Raw genomic sequence first — 21,951 nt, 5'->3', positions numbered from 1 at the left:
AAATACTCTTAAAAAACAAAAACAAAACATGCAGCCTATCTAAAATGGCAAATTTACTACTACAGTTGTTACTAATGTAAAGTCACAAATCTGTGATCTCTTTTAGTTACATGCACTAGGCCTATATGAAACCACTTATAGCTAGTTTCCAACCACCTATTTTTTATGCACATTTTTGGATATTGCACAAAAAAACACTGGGCCTAAGTCTTTTATCCAAGGTGTTCTACATATAATTTGTTCAGCTCATGCATTCCCTGGGAATCAAACCCCTGACTGTGGGCTTGCTATGCTCTTTGTGGGCTAGCTATACAGGAATGATATTAAGAGTCTTTTTTTCCATCAGGTAGAAGTCATTGTATCCCTTCTCAGAATGTGGCACACACTCAGGCCACAGAGGGATCCCTCTCCACCTCTCACGAACATCACGACTGGTAAAACCCTTTCTGCACAGGCTTATAGTGTTTGCATGTTATCACAGACAAAGATTCTCGTCTGAGGTGGGGAGTTTTGTAATGCAGCTCTAACGCATGTCAGATTTCCACCACAATCAGCTGGGTTTCAACAGTACGCTTGTCTTTTGTGAGAGAAATGTTTCTTGTTCCTTTGCACAGAACTACTCAACACGTTTGGCAGTGCCAGTCCAGTGTACCGTCAACCTGCCTTCCTACAGAGATGTCTTCGTACTGATGCACCGCATGCGGTAAGTATAGCAATCTGATGAAGATGAAGAAGTACAATGTGGGAAAAACATGACATCAGGGCATGGTGTTCACACACAACATGAAGGCTTTGGTCAACAGGAGGATCTCCCAAAACAAACACAAACTATGACTAGAGCAGAATTAGAGACAAATGAAATGGTACTGTAACTAAATCTGCTTTTGTTTACATTTTGTATACTTTTCAAGTTAATAATTTCCTAAAAATGTTTGTTTCAGATTAGAAAACAATAGATATGTTATAACCAAACCCAAATTCACTAAAAATCACCTTGAGATCAGTATGTTAGCTCTGAGAAAAGCTCTAGCATCATTTGTTTGTAGATTCCAATTGATTTGATATTTTGTAATGTAATAAAGTTCAGACATTGTGTGACAAATGAACAAAAAAACTGACTCTTTCTACCGCCTAGAGCCTCATACCTCTAGTGCTGGTCCTCTCTAATTTTCTCACACTGGAGTAAGTATCTGTCAGAGAAACTGAAACCGTTTTTCTTGTCACAACAGCTGAAGTTCAAAACTCTTGAGCGGGTCACTGTTTTCAGGTGAACCCTTCCAGCATGAGCAGACACATGCGTCACTCTCTGTACGCATGAGCATTCACAGAAAGCCACGTTACAGAAACATTACTGGACAACATATTTAGAATAGGTGAATATAAATTCATGACTGAATATGTGAAGACGTGGTTAGAGAAGTTGCTTTTGTCTTTTCCATCCTAGCCAATTTTGAGAGAGAAAAACATTGATAAACGCTGAGATTTTCATTCATCTGTCAGAAAGAGTTAAGATCAATTGGCATGAAACATAAATGCCGTCATGCTAAATTGACTGAATATTTGACTTTACGCAATCAGGCTCGCTGGTTCTCTCATGCCAGAGCATTCCCTTTACATATCAGTGTGTCCTTTGGTGAGCTACTGTGAGAGTTGTTTCACCACAGTAAAAGAACCTGGAGCCAGCGCCGCCGCTCCCACCACGCGCATCACGCGCTGTGCGTAGGGCACCAAGTGCTGAGGGGGCACCAAAAATAGCCTAATGAAAAACCAATCATCAAACTTTTTGTTATAATCAGATTCAGCGCGTTCTTCCTCTTCATTCCGCAGCGGCGCCGAGCAGAGACAGAGAGCACGTCAGAAACACAGGACAGGGTGTGTGTGTGTGTTCATGTGTGTGTTCTTCTGAGCCTCATTGGTCTGTCACTGCTCGTCAATGTCAGAATATTTGAGATGACCAATCAAATCAAAGTAGGCGGGCTTTATGTTCACAGACGCTGAGCGCGAATTTTAACAGTGCAACTCTACGCTTCAGTGTACGGTCAAGTGCGAGATAAGATGTAAGTAGCTAAACAACTTTATTTGACAGTTTTTTTTAGGTCATAAATGTTAAACGAATGACAAAAAATAATTAGGCAAACTAATATAGTTTTGTCTAATTTCGCCATTTTGAACTGAAAATAGGCCTATGTAACATGTAGCCTAGTGTAATAGTTTAGGCTACTGTCATTGTGAGGGGACAAGAAACATGAACAAAGCCGTTTTCATCATGTTAGGCACAGGATTTATAATGAATGTGTACATATTGAGAATAAAATACAAATTGTAACCTTTAGTAAATTAAAAAAGCCAACTTTAGGAGGGGAAGAGACAGGGCAAGATAAAAACAAAGAGAAAAAGAGTGTGATGCTGATGAGGAGAGAAAAATAATCAGCTGCCCACTGACATGGTTTTAAAGCTGTTGTTATCGAATTTTTTTTTTTTTTTTTTTTTTTGCCTTCACAACATCTTAAAATGCACATCTGTAGTTCAGAAAAATCCAAAATTTCCCCCGAACACCCCTAACTAACCTGCCTCAAATTCGGGATCCCAGTGATTATAAAACCATGCCATTGCATGGTAATGAAACTAGTTAATAGTAAGCATTAGACCCTAATCTAAAGTGTTACTTTTTAGCTTTTTAATTTTTTTATAAATCATACCCTCATTGGGGGCTTAGCCCCCCTAAATGAAAATGCTAAATGAAAATGTTTTTTTTTAGGGGGGGCGGGGGGCATCATAAAGGAATTATGCTTAGGGCACCAAAATGGCTAGCAGCGGCACTGCCTGGAGCCATGGAGAGCTATATCATAATTGCACCGTGAGGCATCTCTGATAAAGCAGTTTAGTGTTTTATATTTTTCTTTTGTATGTATGTTTTCTCAGATAATCCTAGAGATTAGATCTCTCACACATGCACTTCGAGCATTCTTTAACCATTTCAGAAATTGCAATCCAGTTCTCTAGAATCTATAGAAACCTAGATGTACCAAATGATTCATCGATTAAATATTAAGATCAGTTGGATTAAAGGATAGACAAATGTGTTAAACTGAACGAGGAGATGCAAATTAAACGTTTTAATGTCTGCCTTCACCCTCTTCCTTGGATTTAGACGTTACAGAATCCTAGAAAAGATTGTGTGCGCCGTTTTTAGTTTTTTTGTGATTTTGAATTTTTGTGTTTTAATTTCCCCTTCACAATGGATCTGCCTGAAGTAAGACTGTTATACCTGGAGCAGATGGACCGTTTGCAGGGGGATCATACCCAGGACTTTTTAGATCTGGCGTGCCTTACACACATGACGAAATCGTGCTCAGCGTCTTCTTCCACGCCATGCCTGAGCGTCGAGCAGGTGAAGGCGCACGCCTGCCAGCGAAGGAGGACACCAGCCCCGTGCACTCCCATTTTAAGGTATGGTTGCTATAGGTGATTTTCTTTTGGAACCTTCAGAAAACTTTAACTCGATTTTTGTTTTTTTTTTAAAAATGGACTTTGCTGACTCTAACTAACTGAAATAAGTTTAAGTTGAAGCATTAAAATTACTAACTGAAAGAAAGATGAAATAAAAATAAATTATTCCTAAATAGTCATTTTGAATAAACAAAAACCAATAAAAATGACAACGTAAACATGACAAAATTAATAACAAAATTCAACAAATTAAAAATAAAAATAAATAAAAGCTTATTTAAAAACGAATTATTGATTATAATAAAATAACACTGGTTTCGAGTTCTTTATTTGAAACACTGCAATAATCATATTTCTTGGCCTACATTCCTGAAATCAAGCTAAGCTCAGTGTAAACTCAAGTATGTAGTGCATGCATTAGCCCTCTTTACTAGTTTTGTATACATACAGTGCAATCAGCACACATCAACATACAAAGGAAGATATAAATGACCAGACAGGCCTGTTTACAAATGTGCAAATTTGCAGTTACAATCAACAGCCAGATACACTCATGCTTTTTAAAGGGAGTGCTATATTTTCTTGCAAGATCATCCACTGTGTGGTCATGAGTGTGAGAGCTCATTTACACTTTTTCTTTTTTAATTTCCTATTAATATGTTTAAAGCTAAACTAGATCATTCTTCATTTAATAGCTCATCTGTCCGTTTACTTCATTTAAAGGCGTTAGTCGTCTTGAGTAACAGCTTGCAGTGTGTCGGGCTCCTGCAGATCCTCCGTTGACTCAACATGATTTTGTGCGGGCTGACATGTTTTCTGAGCGTCAGTCCTGAGTTTCTCAAGGTCACTGTCACTTCAGGGGTAAAAGAAAGTGGATGGATTTTAAATAGTTATTCAAGACAGTGAGAGAAATTCAAAGAGAGAATAATATAGAGAACAGATATTTTCATATTTAATATTAACAGTATGGGTCTGACACAAGGGTGAAACAATACATTTGTTTGTTTTGCAAAATATAGTAGCAAAAATCAGTGAAGACATGAAAACATTTTTGAAGACTTTTTTTAATGTGACCATATAACAAAAGGAAAAGTGTTCCGAAGTTTGAGGTTGATATGATTTTTTATGGGTTTTTGAAACATTTTATTTGATTAAAAACAGTAAAACAGTAATATATTTTAAAACGTAATTTGTTCCTGTGACGCAAAGCTGAATTTTCAGCATAATTTTTTTTGAAGACTTCAGTGTCACGTGATCCTTCAGAAATCATTCTAATATACTAATATAAATCGGACACTGCGTTACCATGGAAACTGTTCTTTAATTTTTTTTTAGCGGCCTCCTCCGCCTAGTGGATGGTGTCATGTTTCATATTACAAAATTTTATTTTGAATATTTTTTCTAATCTTGACAAAATCGCATATCGTCAGAAAGGAATGAGACTCAATGTTCGATATTTGGTGACTATTTTGTGATATAAGTGATACTGTGATAGAAATGTATTAATGTGTTACAGGAGAACGCATAATAAATAATTCAATGGAATGTGGGAGACACCCGGTGGCTATTTTTGGTACAGCGCCCAAACAAAATCGCATAGGAACTTTCATTTTTGTGATATCAACTTCAAATTTGGAACACAACTTGGCTAGACATATGGCTTTGATTTTAAAGCAATTTTATAGTAAAAAGTCTTTTGTAAAATATATATTTTGTATAAAATACTACTTGTTTTACAGTAAACTTCAAGTTCTATCACTTATTTACACTTTCATTTTAGGTCCGTCTTCCAAAGCATTCATGAATTACAACCATTTAAGTTTGGAGAGTGCATTTTCACATCTATGCTCAAAAAGGAGGGTGACAGTAAAGGGGTTAAAAATAAATGAAGGCATGTAAAAGTTTGAAGACATGACTTTTACATAACAAAAAGTAAGACGTTTAAATCTGTTAAATTAGTGAAATACATATTTTTCAACCCTCCCTCACACCCTGTAACAAATCCTTCCCTCGTGGGTCAAAATGACACGAAGTCATAAAGTTATACTTTTGTTTTTGTCCAGAAAGCTTATATCATTTCATTTTTATAAAAAAATAAATACAAATTTTTCTTTCTAATTTTTTATTTGACATACCTTTCAATTACTAGATTTTATCAATACATAATATTATTCAAGCAAATGTTTTCTACTTAAATTCAAAATAACTCACCAATACAATAACCAGCTCAAAATATCTCACTCTGGGGCAATTTGGGTGTCTCTGCCGAGCTCTTGTGGGGGAAAAAATAACAACATGATTTTCATGACTCTAGCCACTAGATGGCCTTATAGCCTTGTGACCTTATGACCTATATGGAGCAAATGCACTCTTCTGCTGGGTCCTAAAGTCAGTTTTCGAGATTATCTCTTCAGTACGCATTCAGATACACATGTAAACATTATAAAATAATTTTTTGGTAAAGTTTTAGCATTTTTAGTTTCTATGTATACTGAAGCATTCCTCGCATTCCATTCATTCCTAAGGGGGTCAAATTGACCCGCGAGCGAGGGAATGATTTGTTACTTTTTTTTTATTACAACCACATATTTTTTTGAGTATTTGTGGTTCAAATGCGACAAAAGTCCTAAGGTCTTGGACCACTCTGATGAACACTCAATTTAATAAAACTTTTTTTTTTTTTTTTAAATGAGTTTCGAGTCAAATTATCCCGAGGGAAGGATAATTAAAACTGCCCGTTAACGCATATTTATGTTATAATTACATTGCAATCAAAAAGCGATTGAAAAGTTCCCAGTACACTTTCAGATCTTACTGACTTGTAAAGGTTATTTTTCTTACCTAAGAGGAATAAGGACAATCCCAGTGACAAGATTTAGCTGCTCCACTATCCAGACACGACTTGGAGAGTTCAGCTAAATGAGGGAACAGTGCAATTAATTCATCATTATAACACAACAATATCAACTGAGACATGTACAGTACTAACATTGAGGCGGGAAATATTGGTGTCTGATCCAGTCTTGTAGATCCAGTTCATAGTTTTCTGTAGAATCACTGCCTGATGTGTCAGATGCTTTAGGTACTCTGAACTCTCTTGGGTCTTCTCATGTGCTTCTCCCACCTATTAAAAACAGCATTTATTAAAATCTGAGCTAGCTTCAAGGCAAAACAAATCTGCTCATTTTGTATGGGCTCGTAACCATTCACCTGCTTCCTGTATATGCCGTAACGCTCCTTTTCATGCCTCAGTGCAGCACGGAAATCTCCTTTGCTTTCATGCACCTTTGCCAATAAGTGATGACTGTAGAGAAGGACAGGATCAAAAAACACTTTTTCCATTTATGTTTTCTTTAGGTTCAGAACATATGAGTACTGTATCCACAACAAAGTGGCTTGTTTGCGTTTCTGTTCACCCTTCACCTTTGTGCCAGTTTGAGAGATGAGGGTCCCTGATATTTGGAGGTCAGGGCAAGGGCGTTCTCCAGGAACTTCAGGGCAAGATCACAGGCCATCATACTATGAAGCACAAGGCCTATTTTACTCTGTACAGGACATGAACGCAAAGCATGCTTAGGTTAAAGGTGCTTTAAAACTATTTTGTGCATTTAGTACTTACACATTTGCAAAGATATTCATGAGCATTACTTATTATCATCAGTATTGGGGGAGATGCAAATAACATGGTAAGATTTTTTTTATGTTTTTGAAAGAAGTCTCATATGCTCACCATTTACTTGATCAAAATACAGTAAAAAAAAGAGTAATATTGTGAAATACTTTTACAATTTAAAATAACTGTTTTCTGTTACAATATCTAAAAATTTAATTTATTCCTGTGATTCCTGAATTGTCAGAATCATTACTCCAGTCTTCAGTGTCACATGATTCTTCAGAAATCATTATAATATGCTAATTTGGTGAAACATTTCTTCTTAATATTAATGTGGAAAACTGTTGTGCTGCTTAAAGCTTTTGTGGAAACTGTGATACATTTTTTCAGCATTCCTTGATGAATAGAACGTACAAAATAACAGAACTGATTTAAAATAGAAACCTTTTGTAAAACCATGTCTTTACTGTTGCGTTTGGTCAATTAAACACACCCTTGCTGAATCAAAGTATTAATTTCTTTAAAAAATATTTTGAACAATAGTGTGTGTGTACACTGTGTATGTGTATATATATATATATATATCACAGGAATAAATTACATTTACTGAAATAAAAATAATGGTAACATTTTACAATAAAGTTTAATTAGTTAATGTATTAACTAACATGAACTAAGATTGAACAAAACATTTGTTACAGTATTTATTCATCTTTGTAACCTTGGTGAGCATGAGACTTCTTTTTAAAGACCTTGAAGAAATCTTATATATACATACATAGTATATATAAATCTGTGTATGATTAAAAAATATATCTTTCAGCAGATGTACACAACATAAAATAACACAATCAAATGTATAAATTAATATACATCTCTTGATTAATATGGGGAAATATACAAGAATTATAAAAATGTTGTTTAAAATAGTTGAAGCTTGAGTACAGCATGTCAAACTGCAGGCCACTAGTTGACATATTTGGTTTGTTTTCAATGTCCCTGTTATTCATTATTATCACATTGCTATGATTATAACTCACATCCAGTAAAGTCATCTCAGGATGGTCTTCTCCACACACCAGGAGCATCAGGTATCGGGCACGGTATAATAATCGCAGAGCTGTCACTGGCTGCCCTCCAGCAAAGCAATAAAGACCAAGGTGCTTCTACATAAAGAGGAAACAACTTTGTTTGTCACTTTCGTATATTGACACCAGCATAACTGTATAATACTACAGTAAACCATACTTTTAATTTACATAAAGATGATTACTTACATATTCCTGTATAGTGTTGGGATGCTCAATTCCCAGGACTCTTTCACTGATCAGCACAGCCCTCTGCTGGTGACTAAGGGCCTGACAGCATAAAATACAAATTTCAGTTCAAAATGTCATTTTTAAAAACTATTTATTTGGGTTATGAGTTCTTTATTTTATCATATGTCATTTTAGAGCATGTGATACCTCAGCATAGTCTCCGAGGATGTAGTGTATGCGTCCCAATAGCCTCAGACATACGCAGACGTCCTGATGCAGAGCCCCGTAGACATTAGTGAAGAGACCCAGAGCCTGGCTTATTAACTCACAGCCCTCTTTCAGACAGCCTAGTGACGCACAAATGCATATCAAAGACTAAAGATTGTTTGAAATACACTACCGTTCAAAAGTTTGGGGTCAGTAAGACTTCTTTTTGTTTGTTTTTTTAAAGAAATTATTACATTTATTCCACAAGAATGCATTAAATTGATCAAAAGTGGGGGTTTTTTTCACAAAAAAATTGTATTTCAAATAAATGCTTCCTTTGCAATTTTGATTCACCAAATAATCCTAAAAAAACAGTTTTCATGCTTATGTATATCAATTGTTCTTGTGTTTTTTTATTATTATAATTATTTTTAAAGTGCCTTAGAGTTACCTTTAAAGGCTCTCGATAAAAATAGTTTATTATTATTATTAATAATAATAATAATAATAATAAATACTTTTATTTAGATTTTTGCTAATACATTCCAATGTTAAAAATAAAATAAAAATACTAAATAAAATAATATTCTATCTATCTATCTATCTATCTATCTATCTATCTATCTATCTATCTATCTATCTATCTATCTATCTATCTATTTTTATATATATATATATATATATATATATATATATATATATATATATATATATATATATATAATTTATTTATTTCAGCCAGATAAAGTCCCCAGATTGAGAGCTACTTTGAATGCTCACCTTTCTGGACCTGAGACTGACCACAACGCAAGAGATAAAGAGCATCGTTGGCCCTGGGACTGATGTGCTTTACTACGGGGAAAATGTTAAGGATGTCCTCTTCAGTGAACACAGTTCTGTGCTCAGAATCAAAGTGATACTCTCTTAAAAGAATCTGAAGGAGAGATAGACATGGGGTAGTTATCGGAGTAAGAAAAAAGCACTAATCTTGTTAAATCTTTTTGTTAAGTCCAGTCTGAAATACCTGAATGCCAGTTTTGATGGCGATCTCTCTGAGCAGGGTGTTTCTCTGCAGCCTGCATTTGTCCACGGCCTCCTCCACACTTCCACTGCCAGAAGGAGATGAGATCCCACTCATATCAAATCACAGCACAACATCTATTTGTGTTCAGAGAACTGGTCACTCACCAGGGCAGGCTGTAATGGTAGTAATCCTGGGCCTCAGTTTTGATGGCCACCCAAAGGTCACTGGGAGTGAGGTTGGCCCAGACAGTCACGGTGCCGCCCACAGATGCACGACTCCGCCTTTTCCGACTCCTGCGTCTAGAAGCTAACTTGTCGTTTTGCTGAATGACTCCGGCATCGGCAAAAGAGCTCAGGAAGCAGTTGAGGAAATGGCTGACGGAGGCAGACAGGGCAGATGGTTCCACTGCCTGAGGATTAAGGATACAAGAACAAGTTTTGGCAAAAGTTTCATAATATACAGCATTATATTTGTGATATCCCACTGAGCATCATAAATACCATAAGCAATTTCTGGACACTCACCAAAAGATATGTCTTAAACAGGTGTTTTGCACATCTGGTGATCAGCTCACAGAGTGCAATTCTCTGAAAGAGAATTGAGATCCTTTTTCCAATATAATCATTGTATAATGGGCGTCATACACACGTTTTTCTTTTTAACATCTTATTAGTTCTCTTCAGATTAAAATGAGTTAGTCTAGTGGTACAATTTTAAGAAGTCTGTCTGAAATCAGCTTTGTGAGGTGCCTTCATGCACAAACGCTGCCTTCGTTTTCGGACGCCGCCACAGAAAGACAAACTAAAAATCCAAGGAACCAACAGAAAACAGACGTGACAGGCATGAGTAAAATACACACGTACATAGACATGATCAAGCCTTTCTTTCTGGGGTATCTTCTGAATATTCTCCAGCACAGCGCCCAGGTAGCGGATGTTGATGCCGTGCCGATGCAGAGCCTCAGTTAGTGTGACGCCGTCTATTGGCATTGATGTGTGATCAAGGCAACTCTTCATCTACAAACACACAGTTAAAGATGTGATTTTTTCCCATTCTGCTCGGGGTTACACAAGGACAGACATCAGGGATAATCTGTTTTATCTCCTTATTCAATTTTATATCCTTATCTATATCTTCCAATCCTAATAAAAAGCAATAGGGCTGCTTGATTATGGCAAAAATCATAATCACAAATATTTTTGGTCAATATTGAAATCACAATTATTTAACACGATTATTGGTGGGCGATATGATCCAATTCTTATTTCACGATATTAGTTATTTTAAATATCAGTTGAATTTCACAATTATCAGTACTAAATAAACAGTGTTTTAAGTTTTTCAGGAAGATGTACTCGCATTCAGATAATCAATAGCCTGCAAAATAAATTGAATAACCAAATGTAAAATAACATTGCATAGTCTTACTGTACACATTCAATATAGATTAATCCTTATTAAAGCTAGTTAAGTTATTCAGTCAAGATTCAAACTGATTTCCGCTTGTCATTAGTTGTTTGATTATCATTAATGACAGACAGCAGCAGGTATATTAGGCTGCTGTCACTTTAAGAGCTAATACACGGATCCAAAATGGGAACAGTGTCTCTTTTGTGGCTTAATGCGCTTTTGATAACACTGTTTAATATCAAACACGTCCTGCAGTTTAGCAACAGTAGACTGTATTTTACAATACTCTCTTATTTGGCTGTTTGGATGTTACGTTTGGGCTTTCAGGGAGGAATGAAAGTACACCGCTGTGAAGGAAAGGAAGGTGCGCTGGACGGAATGCGGTAGCGGCACGATAATCGGTTTACCTCGATTTAGTTGTTTTCATAATTGTTGGAAAATCAATTACGATTAATCGCACATCCCTAAAAAGCAACTTACAAATGCAGGGATTTGATTGGAAATGAGGAAGACTGCAGCATCCTTTAACTGCTGTTTCTGTTTCTGGATATCTTCTGCACTTTCCTTGGGGAAACGAACACCTGATAAAGAACAAAAATATTAGTAATGCAATGTTCATATTTATCCATACACATATTTCTAATATTGTCTGCTGCTCATGTGTACAGCCAAAAGAGCTGCAAGGTAAAAACAGAACCGGTTCAAAAAGCTAATAACACACCTGCACAGAAGATGTTGGGGTTGAAATGTATGTCAAAAGTTTTCCTGAGGGAGGAGAAGATATGCTTTATTGAAGAACCCTGCTGGGTGTTATTCACAGGCACAGTTTTTAGGGAAAGGTGCTCTGAATCCTGGTCTGGGAGTGTGACCGAAGTTGAGGATAGCTGAGGCGTGGTAGTTGGATCACTCTTTAGTGCAGATTTGCCAACATCTTTGATTTCTCTGTCATGCTCAGTACTTTGAGAGACAGTTTCCATTAACATCTGGTATCTGGTGGCATTCATATAAAAAGATCGTTTAGCTCAAAACCTCACAGCAAGGTTAATATTTGCATCATGATGTAGAGCTTTTTTCATGCTGTGCATTTCATTTATTTTTACTGTTGTAATCACTGTACCCCCAAAAAATTATCTTCATAATAGAATGTTTCCTGTTAAACTAAATATTTACACTTAATTATAATAAAAACACACAAAAAAATCAATATGAATTCAATATTTTCAGGAAGACTGGCAAGACCAAGCCTAGAATCATATTTCACCAAATGCCCGTATTCAGGACCATTAAGATTTTGCATCTTGTTTTCATGAAAATTCAGCAAAATTCTCAGTACTGTAATGTGGCAGGATGTTATCATTTTAAGTTTATTTGAAGTTTATATTTATTTTTATTTATTAATATGATATTCTCAATTATGGTTCTAATTAGATTCACATTACTGAGATAATCTTTTACTGTATTAAAGCAAAAATACTTAAATTTTTTGTATTGAATATTATATTTATTATATTATTATTTATTTTTGTATACTTTATTTTAAAGGATTTTTCAAGTTAAAACACAAAACAAACAACACTGGCTCGGACTACACACACACGAGAGATATATAACATTGTTTTTAAATAATTATTTTAAAAAATAATTATTTGAAAGCATCAGCAAAATCCTTCCATATTATTAAAGGAGAATTGAGGTAGAAATCTGTAAAGTAATATGGAAATGAATTATTATTTAAGATAATAAAAAGTATTTATTATCTTAACATAGGCTTCATTCTTAACTGTTGATAAAATATTTCTTTCAACTTTTTTTTTTTTTGATTTTGGGGTGAAATATGACATTTTTGACAGGTTCACCCGTGCATTAATCATAAGACGGGTAAATATGATTACCGGTGCTCCACAAAGGCGTCAGTGAGTTCCTGTCTCAGGCAGACTAGACGATGAGGATGTAGCCTTGGGAAGCCCAGTTGTTTACACACAGGACTTAAATCCTCTCCTTCCACAGGAAGAAAGTTGAGGTCGGGTGGGAAGGTAAAAAGTAAATCCAGTATGTAGTGCCGACCATCATTACCCACAATGCCCTTGTGCTCCACCGAGGAGCACAACTCTACTGCTGTATCATCTTTGTTTAGCACTAGGTGGCGCTGCACTCGCAGCTTCTTACTGGGTTTGTCAAGCAGCTCCAGATACCTTCAAAGAGTTTGAAATGTGTGCGGTTACGAATTCAAATACATTGTTTATGTAATTTCTGACACATTCTTCAGCCTAAAGGCCGATTCACACCAAGAACCATGAAGATACCTGTAACGATAACCATATTAGTGTCCACACCAACACATGATAATAACCGCGTGCTGCAGTTCTGTCGTCTACCGCTTTAAATGCTCAAGCTCTTTAAAGCAAGATGGATTGTGATTGGCTGCCAATGTTTTTATCGTTCATCAACTGGAAAAAAATAGTTATCTGTGTCGTTATCATTATAGTTATGAACTGCCCTATTCTCATAGAATTAGAACGATTATTAAAACTTTATAGTTATCGTTATCATTATAGGTATCGTCATTGGCGTGAACAGGTCTTAAAAAATGATGCTTTTACCTGTCATCGGACACAACGGTCTTGCCAAAGTCAGTGGAGCCATAGACAACACTCTGTGCTTGGTCACGGTCAAGAATTCCCGGCACGATAGTTTGGGCAGTGACGCGGTAGCCGCGGTAATCGATCACTACAGTGCCAATCAGGTAGAGTTCTTCTTGATCCACTGCCCAATAAGCCCTCACACCGTTCAGGTCAAGAACTGGGGCGGCATGGGCCGCAGCCTCCCCTCCCAGATCTCTGTATTGGTCCTGCACATCAAAGCCTAAACTGAAGAAAATATTGTTCCAGATGAACATCTGCTGTCGTGGTTCTTCACTAGGGTTGATGGGCATCACGTTACCATCTACCACTGCCATGGCTCCTCGAGTGGCAATGCTGACAAAATCACTGTTAGCCTGATAAAGTCAGTAAAATGTCAGTATTAGAAACAGCCTATGTAAATGTTCCTGATGTTACATTTTAGATCAGATTTGGTTTCTAGAGAACAAAGGCCCTGTTTACACCTGGTATTAAGATGCGTTGTGGTCGATCGGATCACAAGTAGATGAGGAAGACACATACCTGTTCACACCTGGTGTTTTGGTCTCTTTTGTCCACTTTCAACCACTTCTGTCCTGATTTCTTTGAGGGGAGGGTATAAGTACATGTAGTTTTTCAGATCTTTCGATCTATTGGACAAAATAAGCTTGCACAATTTACATATGAATGTGACCGGAGATGATGTCCCCTTGTGATCTGATCAACCAAAACGCATCTTAATACCAGGTGTAAACAGGGCCAAAAAGTACTTTGTGGAACTGTAAAAGCCCGTTTTGGTTCTACGTTGAACACATATGATGAGTGGTGAAGATACCTTAAAAACCGCTCTGTCCCTCATCAGACGATCAGTCACGTTTTTTCTCGGAAGCTCTCTTGTGGCCTGAAGTTCTTCATTCCAGTCCCGGGCCTTTGTTCAACACAGAGGAATGAGTGAAAACCTACTTGTGTAACTTGCTTTTGCGCTGACTTTCAACATGTTTACCTGAACAGGCACATGTTCTTCATAACCCAGGCGGAAGGAGATGACATCCTCCGCTCGAACACAGTCCATTGTATGGTCAAGAGCTGGAGCTGTCCAGCTAAACACCTGGAACGGTGTGGCAATCCTTTCAAAGGGGTGTGTGGACCCTCTAAAAAAAGAGAGAAGTTGAGTAGTTTCTACATACTCTATTACATTTACAAGAAAAACTATCATATTTTGTATTTTCATTTTTATTTAGACAACTAACGAACATATTTTGCAGGTAAACAAGATTTAAAAGTTTATTAAAAAAGTTAAAGTTAAGTTTATGTTTTATTATTTAAAACAGACTAAATGTGAAATTGCTGTATCTCTGTATCTCCAAAGTTACTTTAATCAGTACAATTACATATGGTAACTTCAACTTCAATATTTTAGCTAGATATTTTGACTATTAATTTCATAATTATACTACGGAAATAATTGAATATAAACAAACTGTGTGGGTAAATGTCACAAACCTGTCAAGAACATGTTTCAGATTCTATTTCACTTTTTGCATATTGACATTGCATATTTTAAAATTATTTATTTATTTATTCCAACTTATGATTATCATTAGATTCTCATATTCTCACTGCTGTGATAAAGTAATGTTTTACCGTTTTACAGTTAAAACTTTTGATTTATTTTGATTTACTTATTATTGAATTATATTTATATTGAAAATGTCTTTAAAATATTTATTTTATATTAATATTTATTTTGTATTTTCAAAATCTATTAAACTGACTAAATTGACAAAGCATATCAAAAATACTTTACATTGTAAACCACTATGATGCACAAATACTTTATAAAAACAGTATATATTTCATTAACCATTTCAGTTGTATCTGGCTCTTGGTGATTCTATGGGCCATTACATGGCTTGGGACACACACACACATTTTTTAAAAACAATTTTACTTAGATATTTTGAGTAAAATATTGGCACAGTACCCATACTTTAGCACAGTTTGTTGTACTCTTTTCACTTGTTCTGAAAACTGTCATACCTCCTTTTCAGCAAGGCACTGAAGTTCTTCTTAAAAACTGGACTGATATGACCCAGGAGATCCAGCAGAGCATGACTGAGGGCACTAGGATTGGCTGGCTTTGGATTAAAGCTGTAAGTCGTGGATCTAAGTGAAAAAAAAAAAATAGATGTATTTGTTTTTCTAGTAGGGCAAGGACAATCTGAAGGGCAACTGTACATTGTAACTCACTGATTTACGTAGAACCCACGAGTTGATGCTGTTATACTGAAGTGTCTGTCTTCCATGGTCACCACATTGAGATACATGAGGTCTCCATGCATCTTTCTGTTTCCAGGAGGAGGATTCCAGCTACTCATGGACAGAACCTTCAAGCACTCTAAGGACTGTGTAAAAGACAGACAATTAAATATTATCATGTGCTATCTTCATCTAGCACATTTTTAATGCCATACTGTCAAAGTTCCTCAATTCCTACCTTCCCAAAATCTGCATGAGGTTGCAGAGGTACCAGCAGACACTCCTTAGAGCCTGGAAGAATGTGATTTGGAGGACTGAAGCTGATGCGTTTCAACCCGTCACCTATTCGCTTAGGTTTGCTGCTCTCTAGGATTTAAATTCATTGTGTATTATTTACAGGTCTCATGAGGTCTACTGTATAAGGTTATCTTATCTTAACTTCTAAGCCTGCTATCCTACCTAAGTGTATTTTATCTAAGACTGGTTTCTTACCTTCCATACGATCTTCTGTGACACAGCTGAGAAATGACGGTGAGCTGCCCTCCACTCCATTGTAGCCATCAGTAAGGTCTAGGCTCTTTAAAAGGTCTCTGATGTGGCGTAAATGGATACGCACTTCTCGAACATTGTATGGCTCTTTGACATAATTAAAAGGGGAGCGGGAAGACAGATTTAAGACTATTTGTTACTTGTATGTCTAAAATGTAAGATTTCAACCAGTTTACTATTAGGTGAAGTTTCCAGTGAAAGTTTAATTGATCAACTATAACGATGTGATTTAGTGCGGTAAATTTTCGGGGCTTACCCTCGACAACCCTCAGAACGGAGCCCTCCTGAAGGCCTGGAATGGATGTAAGGTGGGTAAAGTTGTCAAGAGTGACTCCATTCAGCTGCAGGGAGAAGCAGGTACGCCGACAGGTCTCCTCCCGGTCCATCAACACTTGCTTAATTTCTTGCACCATCGCTAAAGGTGACACCTTGAGTGCAATAAAGACAGATAGAATAGATAGATAGATATTAGACAGATAGACAGACAGACAGACAGATAGATAGATAGATAGATAGATAGATAGATAGATAGATAGATAGATAGATAGATAGATAGATAGATAGATAGATAGATAGATAGATAGATAGATAGATAGATAGACAGGCAGATAGATAGAGATAGACAGTTATTAGACAGACAGATAGATTGATAGATAGATATTAGTCAGACAGTTAGATAGATAGACAGATATTAGACAGACAGACAGATAGATATAGACAGACAGAGAGATAGACAGATATATAGACAGATAGATAGATAGATAGATATTAGACAGACAGATAGGTAGAGATAGATATAGACAGATAGATAGAGATAGACAGATATTAGACATAGATAGATAGATATTAGAAAGACAGACAGATAGATAGAGATAGACAGTTATTAGACAGACAGACAGATATATATATTTGACAGACAGTTAGATAGACAGATATTACACAGACAAACAGATAGTTTAAACAAATAGATAGATAGATAGATAGATAGATAGATAGATAGATAGATAGATAGATAGATAGATAGATAGATAGATAGATAGATAGATAGATAGATATTAGACAGACAGGACAGACAGACAGACAGACAGACAGACAGATAGATAGATAGATAGATAGATAGATAGATAGATAGATAGATAGATAGATAGATAGATAGATAGATAGATAGATAGATAGATAGATAGATAGATAGATAGATAGATCTGATGGATGGACAAATACACAGACAGACATTAAATAGACAGACAGACGGACCTGGAAGTCAGTGGGTTCTGTTCCTGGAGCTTGGATCTTCACTGTGAATCCTGCATCCTCAGATGGGTCCATGTCAGGAACAGCAGGAAGCTCTTGTTTTTTGCAGTCGTCCTTAACCTGTTCTGTCATACTGTCTGCTGGGGTGTCTGGCACATGCTCACCGGTTATGGTGTCAGGGCTGGGTGCTGGGTGGAAAATACAAGAATATAAATATAAAGTGGATTACCTACAAGGTACAAAGTTAGAAACATTCACAAATTTTTATCGGCACTACAACACAAATACCTCACAGTATTAGGGGCTGTACTGCCGTTAATTATTCGGTTACATTTAATTTATTTCAAAATATTATATAGTCTATAATTATTTTCATGTTATGTCTGACCGATATTAAAATTGTATGCTATTTTGTCTAAATAAATAAACTAAAATGTTTTAAATGCTGCAAGTGAATTCAGGCATCATTAAATTCATTATTTAATTACTAGAGTTAATAAAGATTAAACTTAAGTAAGTGAAAGTGGGGCATGCACAATTAAATATATGATACCAATAAAAAAAAATCAGTGTGGTACCAGTATATTGTGCATTCCTAGACAGAATACACACCTTTAAAGTTCGGAGTGGCCAGAAACAGTTTATCAACCACAAAAAGCGTGAAGCGTTCAGCCTGATCCTCTTTTTGTTCTACCTGTGTCACAGCGAGTGTTTTCTGCTCAGAGTCCTGCAGTGATAACCCCGTGCTCTGCTTTAGCACTTCCAGGTCCCACTGCATCTGTTCTACTTCTGTCTTTTTCCAAATCAAATCCTGGGACAGGCTTTGCTCCATCTCCCCTAACTCATCCTCCACCAGCCCAAAGCTAATCTCTGAAATGCCTGGTTGCTCTACATGAGATATTTTCTTCTCCACACAAAGTAGAAGCTCTGCAGTTGTAGTAGCTTTCTCATTAGCATGCCCTCTTGTCGTAATATCCATCTCTAGCGTCTCAGAAGTCTGTGCGTGTTGCTCCGAGTCTGGTTTTTCCAGTGCATTTTGGTCTTCAAGGTCATCCGGTTGTGCTACGAGTTCCAAGGCTTGTGCTTCCCTTCGCGTCTTTAGAAGCAAAGGATCTTCAGTTGTAATGCCATACGCATGTTGCATCTTCATCGCGTCCAGATGTGTTTGTGCTGCACTGTTTGGACAATGTTCATTCAATAGCTTCTCATCTTGTTTCTCCTCTGTGTGCATCACAGATTCCTCGCGTCTGATGTACTGCTCTGTTTGAGTCAAACCATCTTCTCTCTGACTGATGTCAATGTCACTTTTTGAGGCATCTAGAGAAGATGCAGCAAGCAAAGGAATGCTAGCTGGACCAGAAAGTGAAGTTTGACTATTTGCAAATAGCCCCGTCCCATGACCAAGGAGAGAAGTGTCTGCTCCACTTCCGTGAGTGCATATTCGGTTTTGAGCTGCAGGTATTTTGTATAGGGATGACAGAAGGGGCCATTCATCCTCTATAGAGCATAATTGATGTGTGCCTGAAATGTTTGTGCTTGGCGGCCCCAACAGCTCTCTATTCTTCTCTCCTCCATTTCGCAGATTGCTTTCATCAACTCCATCGTCTCTTCTGGCATCTTGTTCTTGCCCCCTGACCCGAAGGTTGCTGCTAAGCACGATATCCGGGAATAGGAGATGATCTTGGTCCAGAACAGGAGATGCCAGCAGATCAGCTGAAGTTCTTGAAGGAGACAGACTTTCTATATCGCTATTTTCCTGGGATTGCAGCAGAGACAGCTCCTCAGTCTGACGCCCGACTCCCTTGGCGTTAATAATCTCAGTCACCTTGCGGCAACAACTAAATATGTTCCCCATGTTGTCCATCTCATTACCAAAGAGCAAGAACTGTAATACTGGACAAACAAAGCCCACTGTGAGTCAGCTAATAAGAGCTAATTTGATTTTAAAAGGACCTTGGCAGCTAGAAAAAAACAGTGCTTTGTTGGTAAATCTGTAAGACAAGCCTGACAGACAGTTGACATACCCAATTACCAAGTCTGGCATCTGGCCTGCGCATCTCTACAATAGCTGAAATCTAGTAAACTAGCTGGATCTAGTAAAGATAGTAAAGACATTGTATATTTTGCATGCTAGAAATGATCAAAAGGATGATTTATACATAGATTAATTGATTGACTGGATAGTTGTATCTGCTATATATTCATGTATATAACCGTAGAAGACCAGAAACATTGCATAGATTACAATAATATGGATTTTTTATTTATTTCATTTTTTCTGTAGGCTATATTTGAAACTAATGCAAGTCATATTACACATGCAGGCGTCTTCTCACAGTTCATTTCCTTCATAAATGTGCCTGTTGTCTCATAAATCTCCATAGAACCACAGGAAAGCAGAACGGCTTGCTCCATGCAGGGATGTCCCTCTCTCCAACAAAACGCAACACAATGTAGTGTCATTTCTCTGCCCTTCATCTCCCCATACACACATCATTCTCGGGGGGAGGAGTCTCGATGGAGTTCCCTGCATCCCATTCCTCTTCCAGATAAATCGTAACTCACTTCTTCAGTTTCTCTAAAGAAGAAAAAAGCACATGACATGACTTCCTGAATCCATCCCAATGCATACATTCGCTCAGAAGTCTTCTATATTCCCTGCGTGCTTCCGAAGTGCGTTTCTCGGTCTCTGCTGTCCCAGCGTTTGCTGCTATGACAGAGTGCTGCAGTAGCCTACCGGCGGAATGTGCAGGACGACCTGCTTTGAAAAGCTACAATAGTCGGAGAAGTGGAAGGACTAGAGCACCTTACGAATACTAAACGAAGAGAAGAAGTAGCCTAAGCGTCATTGTGTTGGAAGCCTGTCGACCGTCTTCTTATCTGTCTTCTCCAATGCAAGCATTTTTGCGGTTAGAATCACACCTTTACTTGATGCGCATGCGCACACGCTACTAAGTTTCACTAAACTATCCTTTTTAATTTCTTATTAATATAGGTGTATTTGTATTCAGGGTCCCCCGCCCATATGGTATTAGTTTTATTTTTTTAACGTCTTACAAAGGTCTTAAAAACTGTTTAAATAGTTACCCTGCAATTTGGAGGAATCATAACATTTCACAGAACTAAGCTAGGTGACATTTCTAATAGATAGACACAAAGTGCCACAGGTTACTTTCCCTTGTTGAAAATAGCTCAATTGAATGATCAAGGTTGTTCTTCACTCAAATGTCCACCATTTAATCTTATTTTCTCTTTATTTGATCAAAATTATGACATTATCACTCACTAGCCCTATAAAATCACTTGTTCTCAGACCATAACTAATACTTCATAAATTAAAATATATATTAGCCCTAATATATTCCTACTTAGAAAAAATATATAACTATGTATATTTAAAAGACACATTATTACTACTCTATATAAAATCAGGCAATCAGACAATATCAAAGCCAGTTTTGATCCTGAAGACCCTCTTTCTTTCTTTCCATAGTTCAACAACATCACACAGACTCTGTTGAGTTTAATACATTTTTATCATTTAAAGTAATTGTGCTTATACAATCTGTCACAACCTTGACATGTCATTTCTGTAACAAACTGTAAAGAAATTAATTTTTAAAATTAATTATCATTGATTTTTATATAATTCCTATATCTGTTTAACAATGGAATATCACTTAGAAAATGGAACTTTTTTTAAATCAAGTCAAGACTTACAAGTTTCTATAATACAGCACCAGAAAAACAACATGACTGCTGCTGTTTTTAATACATGTATGATAATGTGATTATTTTGTTCGCACTGTAAGATTCCTTGTTAAAAACAAAATTCAGTTTTGTAGCCTTTTTTGTTGTTGTCCCAACTTTCAGAAAACGTTATAAACATAATGTATAAGCATATATATTTATAAATAGGACAAACTGAACAAAATAACACCAATACGAACATTTTTTTATTATTTAATAAATAAAGCATGATTCACTTCATATTATGTTCATTACATCATAAAGCTCTTTACCAACTGACCCACGGCACGCCATCTTTGATGTATTACGTGAATGAAAGCGAGGCTGTAAGGGATAGATATAGGTTGTACTTAATTTTAAGTGTTAAAGTGTTTTTGGATTTTGCTGCTGACAAAACACTGCAAAAATATCTTTACCAGAAATTTCAGTAAACAAAAGAACTCTCGACAACATGAACTATGGAAAAATATAAGTGATATAGGAGCTTTTTACAGCGGATGCCATTGAAATCATGGTAAGTCTATCCCTCACATTCATACCTGTCATAGTGCTGCTCTGAAT

General features: G+C 36.6%; 1 protein-coding gene across 1 annotated transcript; it reads right to left on the bottom strand.

The window, feature by feature from the left end:
• Positions 1 to 3,847: 3,847 nt before the first annotated feature.
• Positions 3,848 to 19,700, bottom strand: LOC130095448 (clustered mitochondria protein homolog). Its single transcript, XM_056262183.1, has 26 exons — positions 18,253 to 19,700; positions 17,644 to 17,828; positions 16,646 to 16,817; positions 16,333 to 16,476; positions 16,079 to 16,206; positions 15,832 to 15,986; positions 15,622 to 15,747; positions 14,585 to 14,732; positions 14,417 to 14,509; positions 13,564 to 13,958; positions 12,856 to 13,155; positions 11,685 to 11,953; positions 11,444 to 11,544; positions 10,417 to 10,569; positions 10,078 to 10,140; positions 9,718 to 9,962; positions 9,554 to 9,638; positions 9,310 to 9,463; positions 8,530 to 8,669; positions 8,341 to 8,421; positions 8,104 to 8,229; positions 6,874 to 6,995; positions 6,661 to 6,754; positions 6,440 to 6,574; positions 6,292 to 6,365; positions 3,848 to 4,303 (listed from the first exon to the last, which is right to left on the bottom strand). The coding sequence occupies exons 1-26, from the start codon at positions 19,502 to 19,504 to the stop codon at positions 4,177 to 4,179; spliced, it is 5,067 nt and encodes a 1,688-aa protein (XP_056118158.1). The 5' UTR covers positions 19,505 to 19,700; the 3' UTR covers positions 3,848 to 4,176.
• Between the last annotated feature and the right edge of the window lie 2,251 nt (positions 19,701 to 21,951).

This window comes from Rhinichthys klamathensis, unplaced genomic scaffold (assembly GCF_029890125.1).
Source record: "Rhinichthys klamathensis goyatoka isolate OS25496 unplaced genomic scaffold, OSU_Roscu_1.1 h1tg000191l_1, whole genome shotgun sequence".
Taxonomy (NCBI): domain Eukaryota; kingdom Metazoa; phylum Chordata; class Actinopteri; order Cypriniformes; family Leuciscidae; genus Rhinichthys; species Rhinichthys klamathensis.
This window is presented reverse-complemented; position numbering and strand designations above follow the sequence as displayed.

Coding starts and splice junctions, on each gene's coding strand:
- LOC130095448 (XM_056262183.1), bottom strand. CDS start 19,504: ATGGACAACATGGGGAACATATTTAGTTGTTGCCGCAAGGTGACTGAG. Junction 9,963..10,077: donor TGTTTAAGACATATCTTTTG/GTGAGTGTCCAG, acceptor CTTAATCCTCAG/GCAGTGGAACCATCTGCCCT. Junction 8,670..9,309: donor TCAGTCTCAGGTCCAGAAAG/GTGAGCATTCAA, acceptor GTGCGTCACTAG/GCTGTCTGAAAGAGGGCTGT.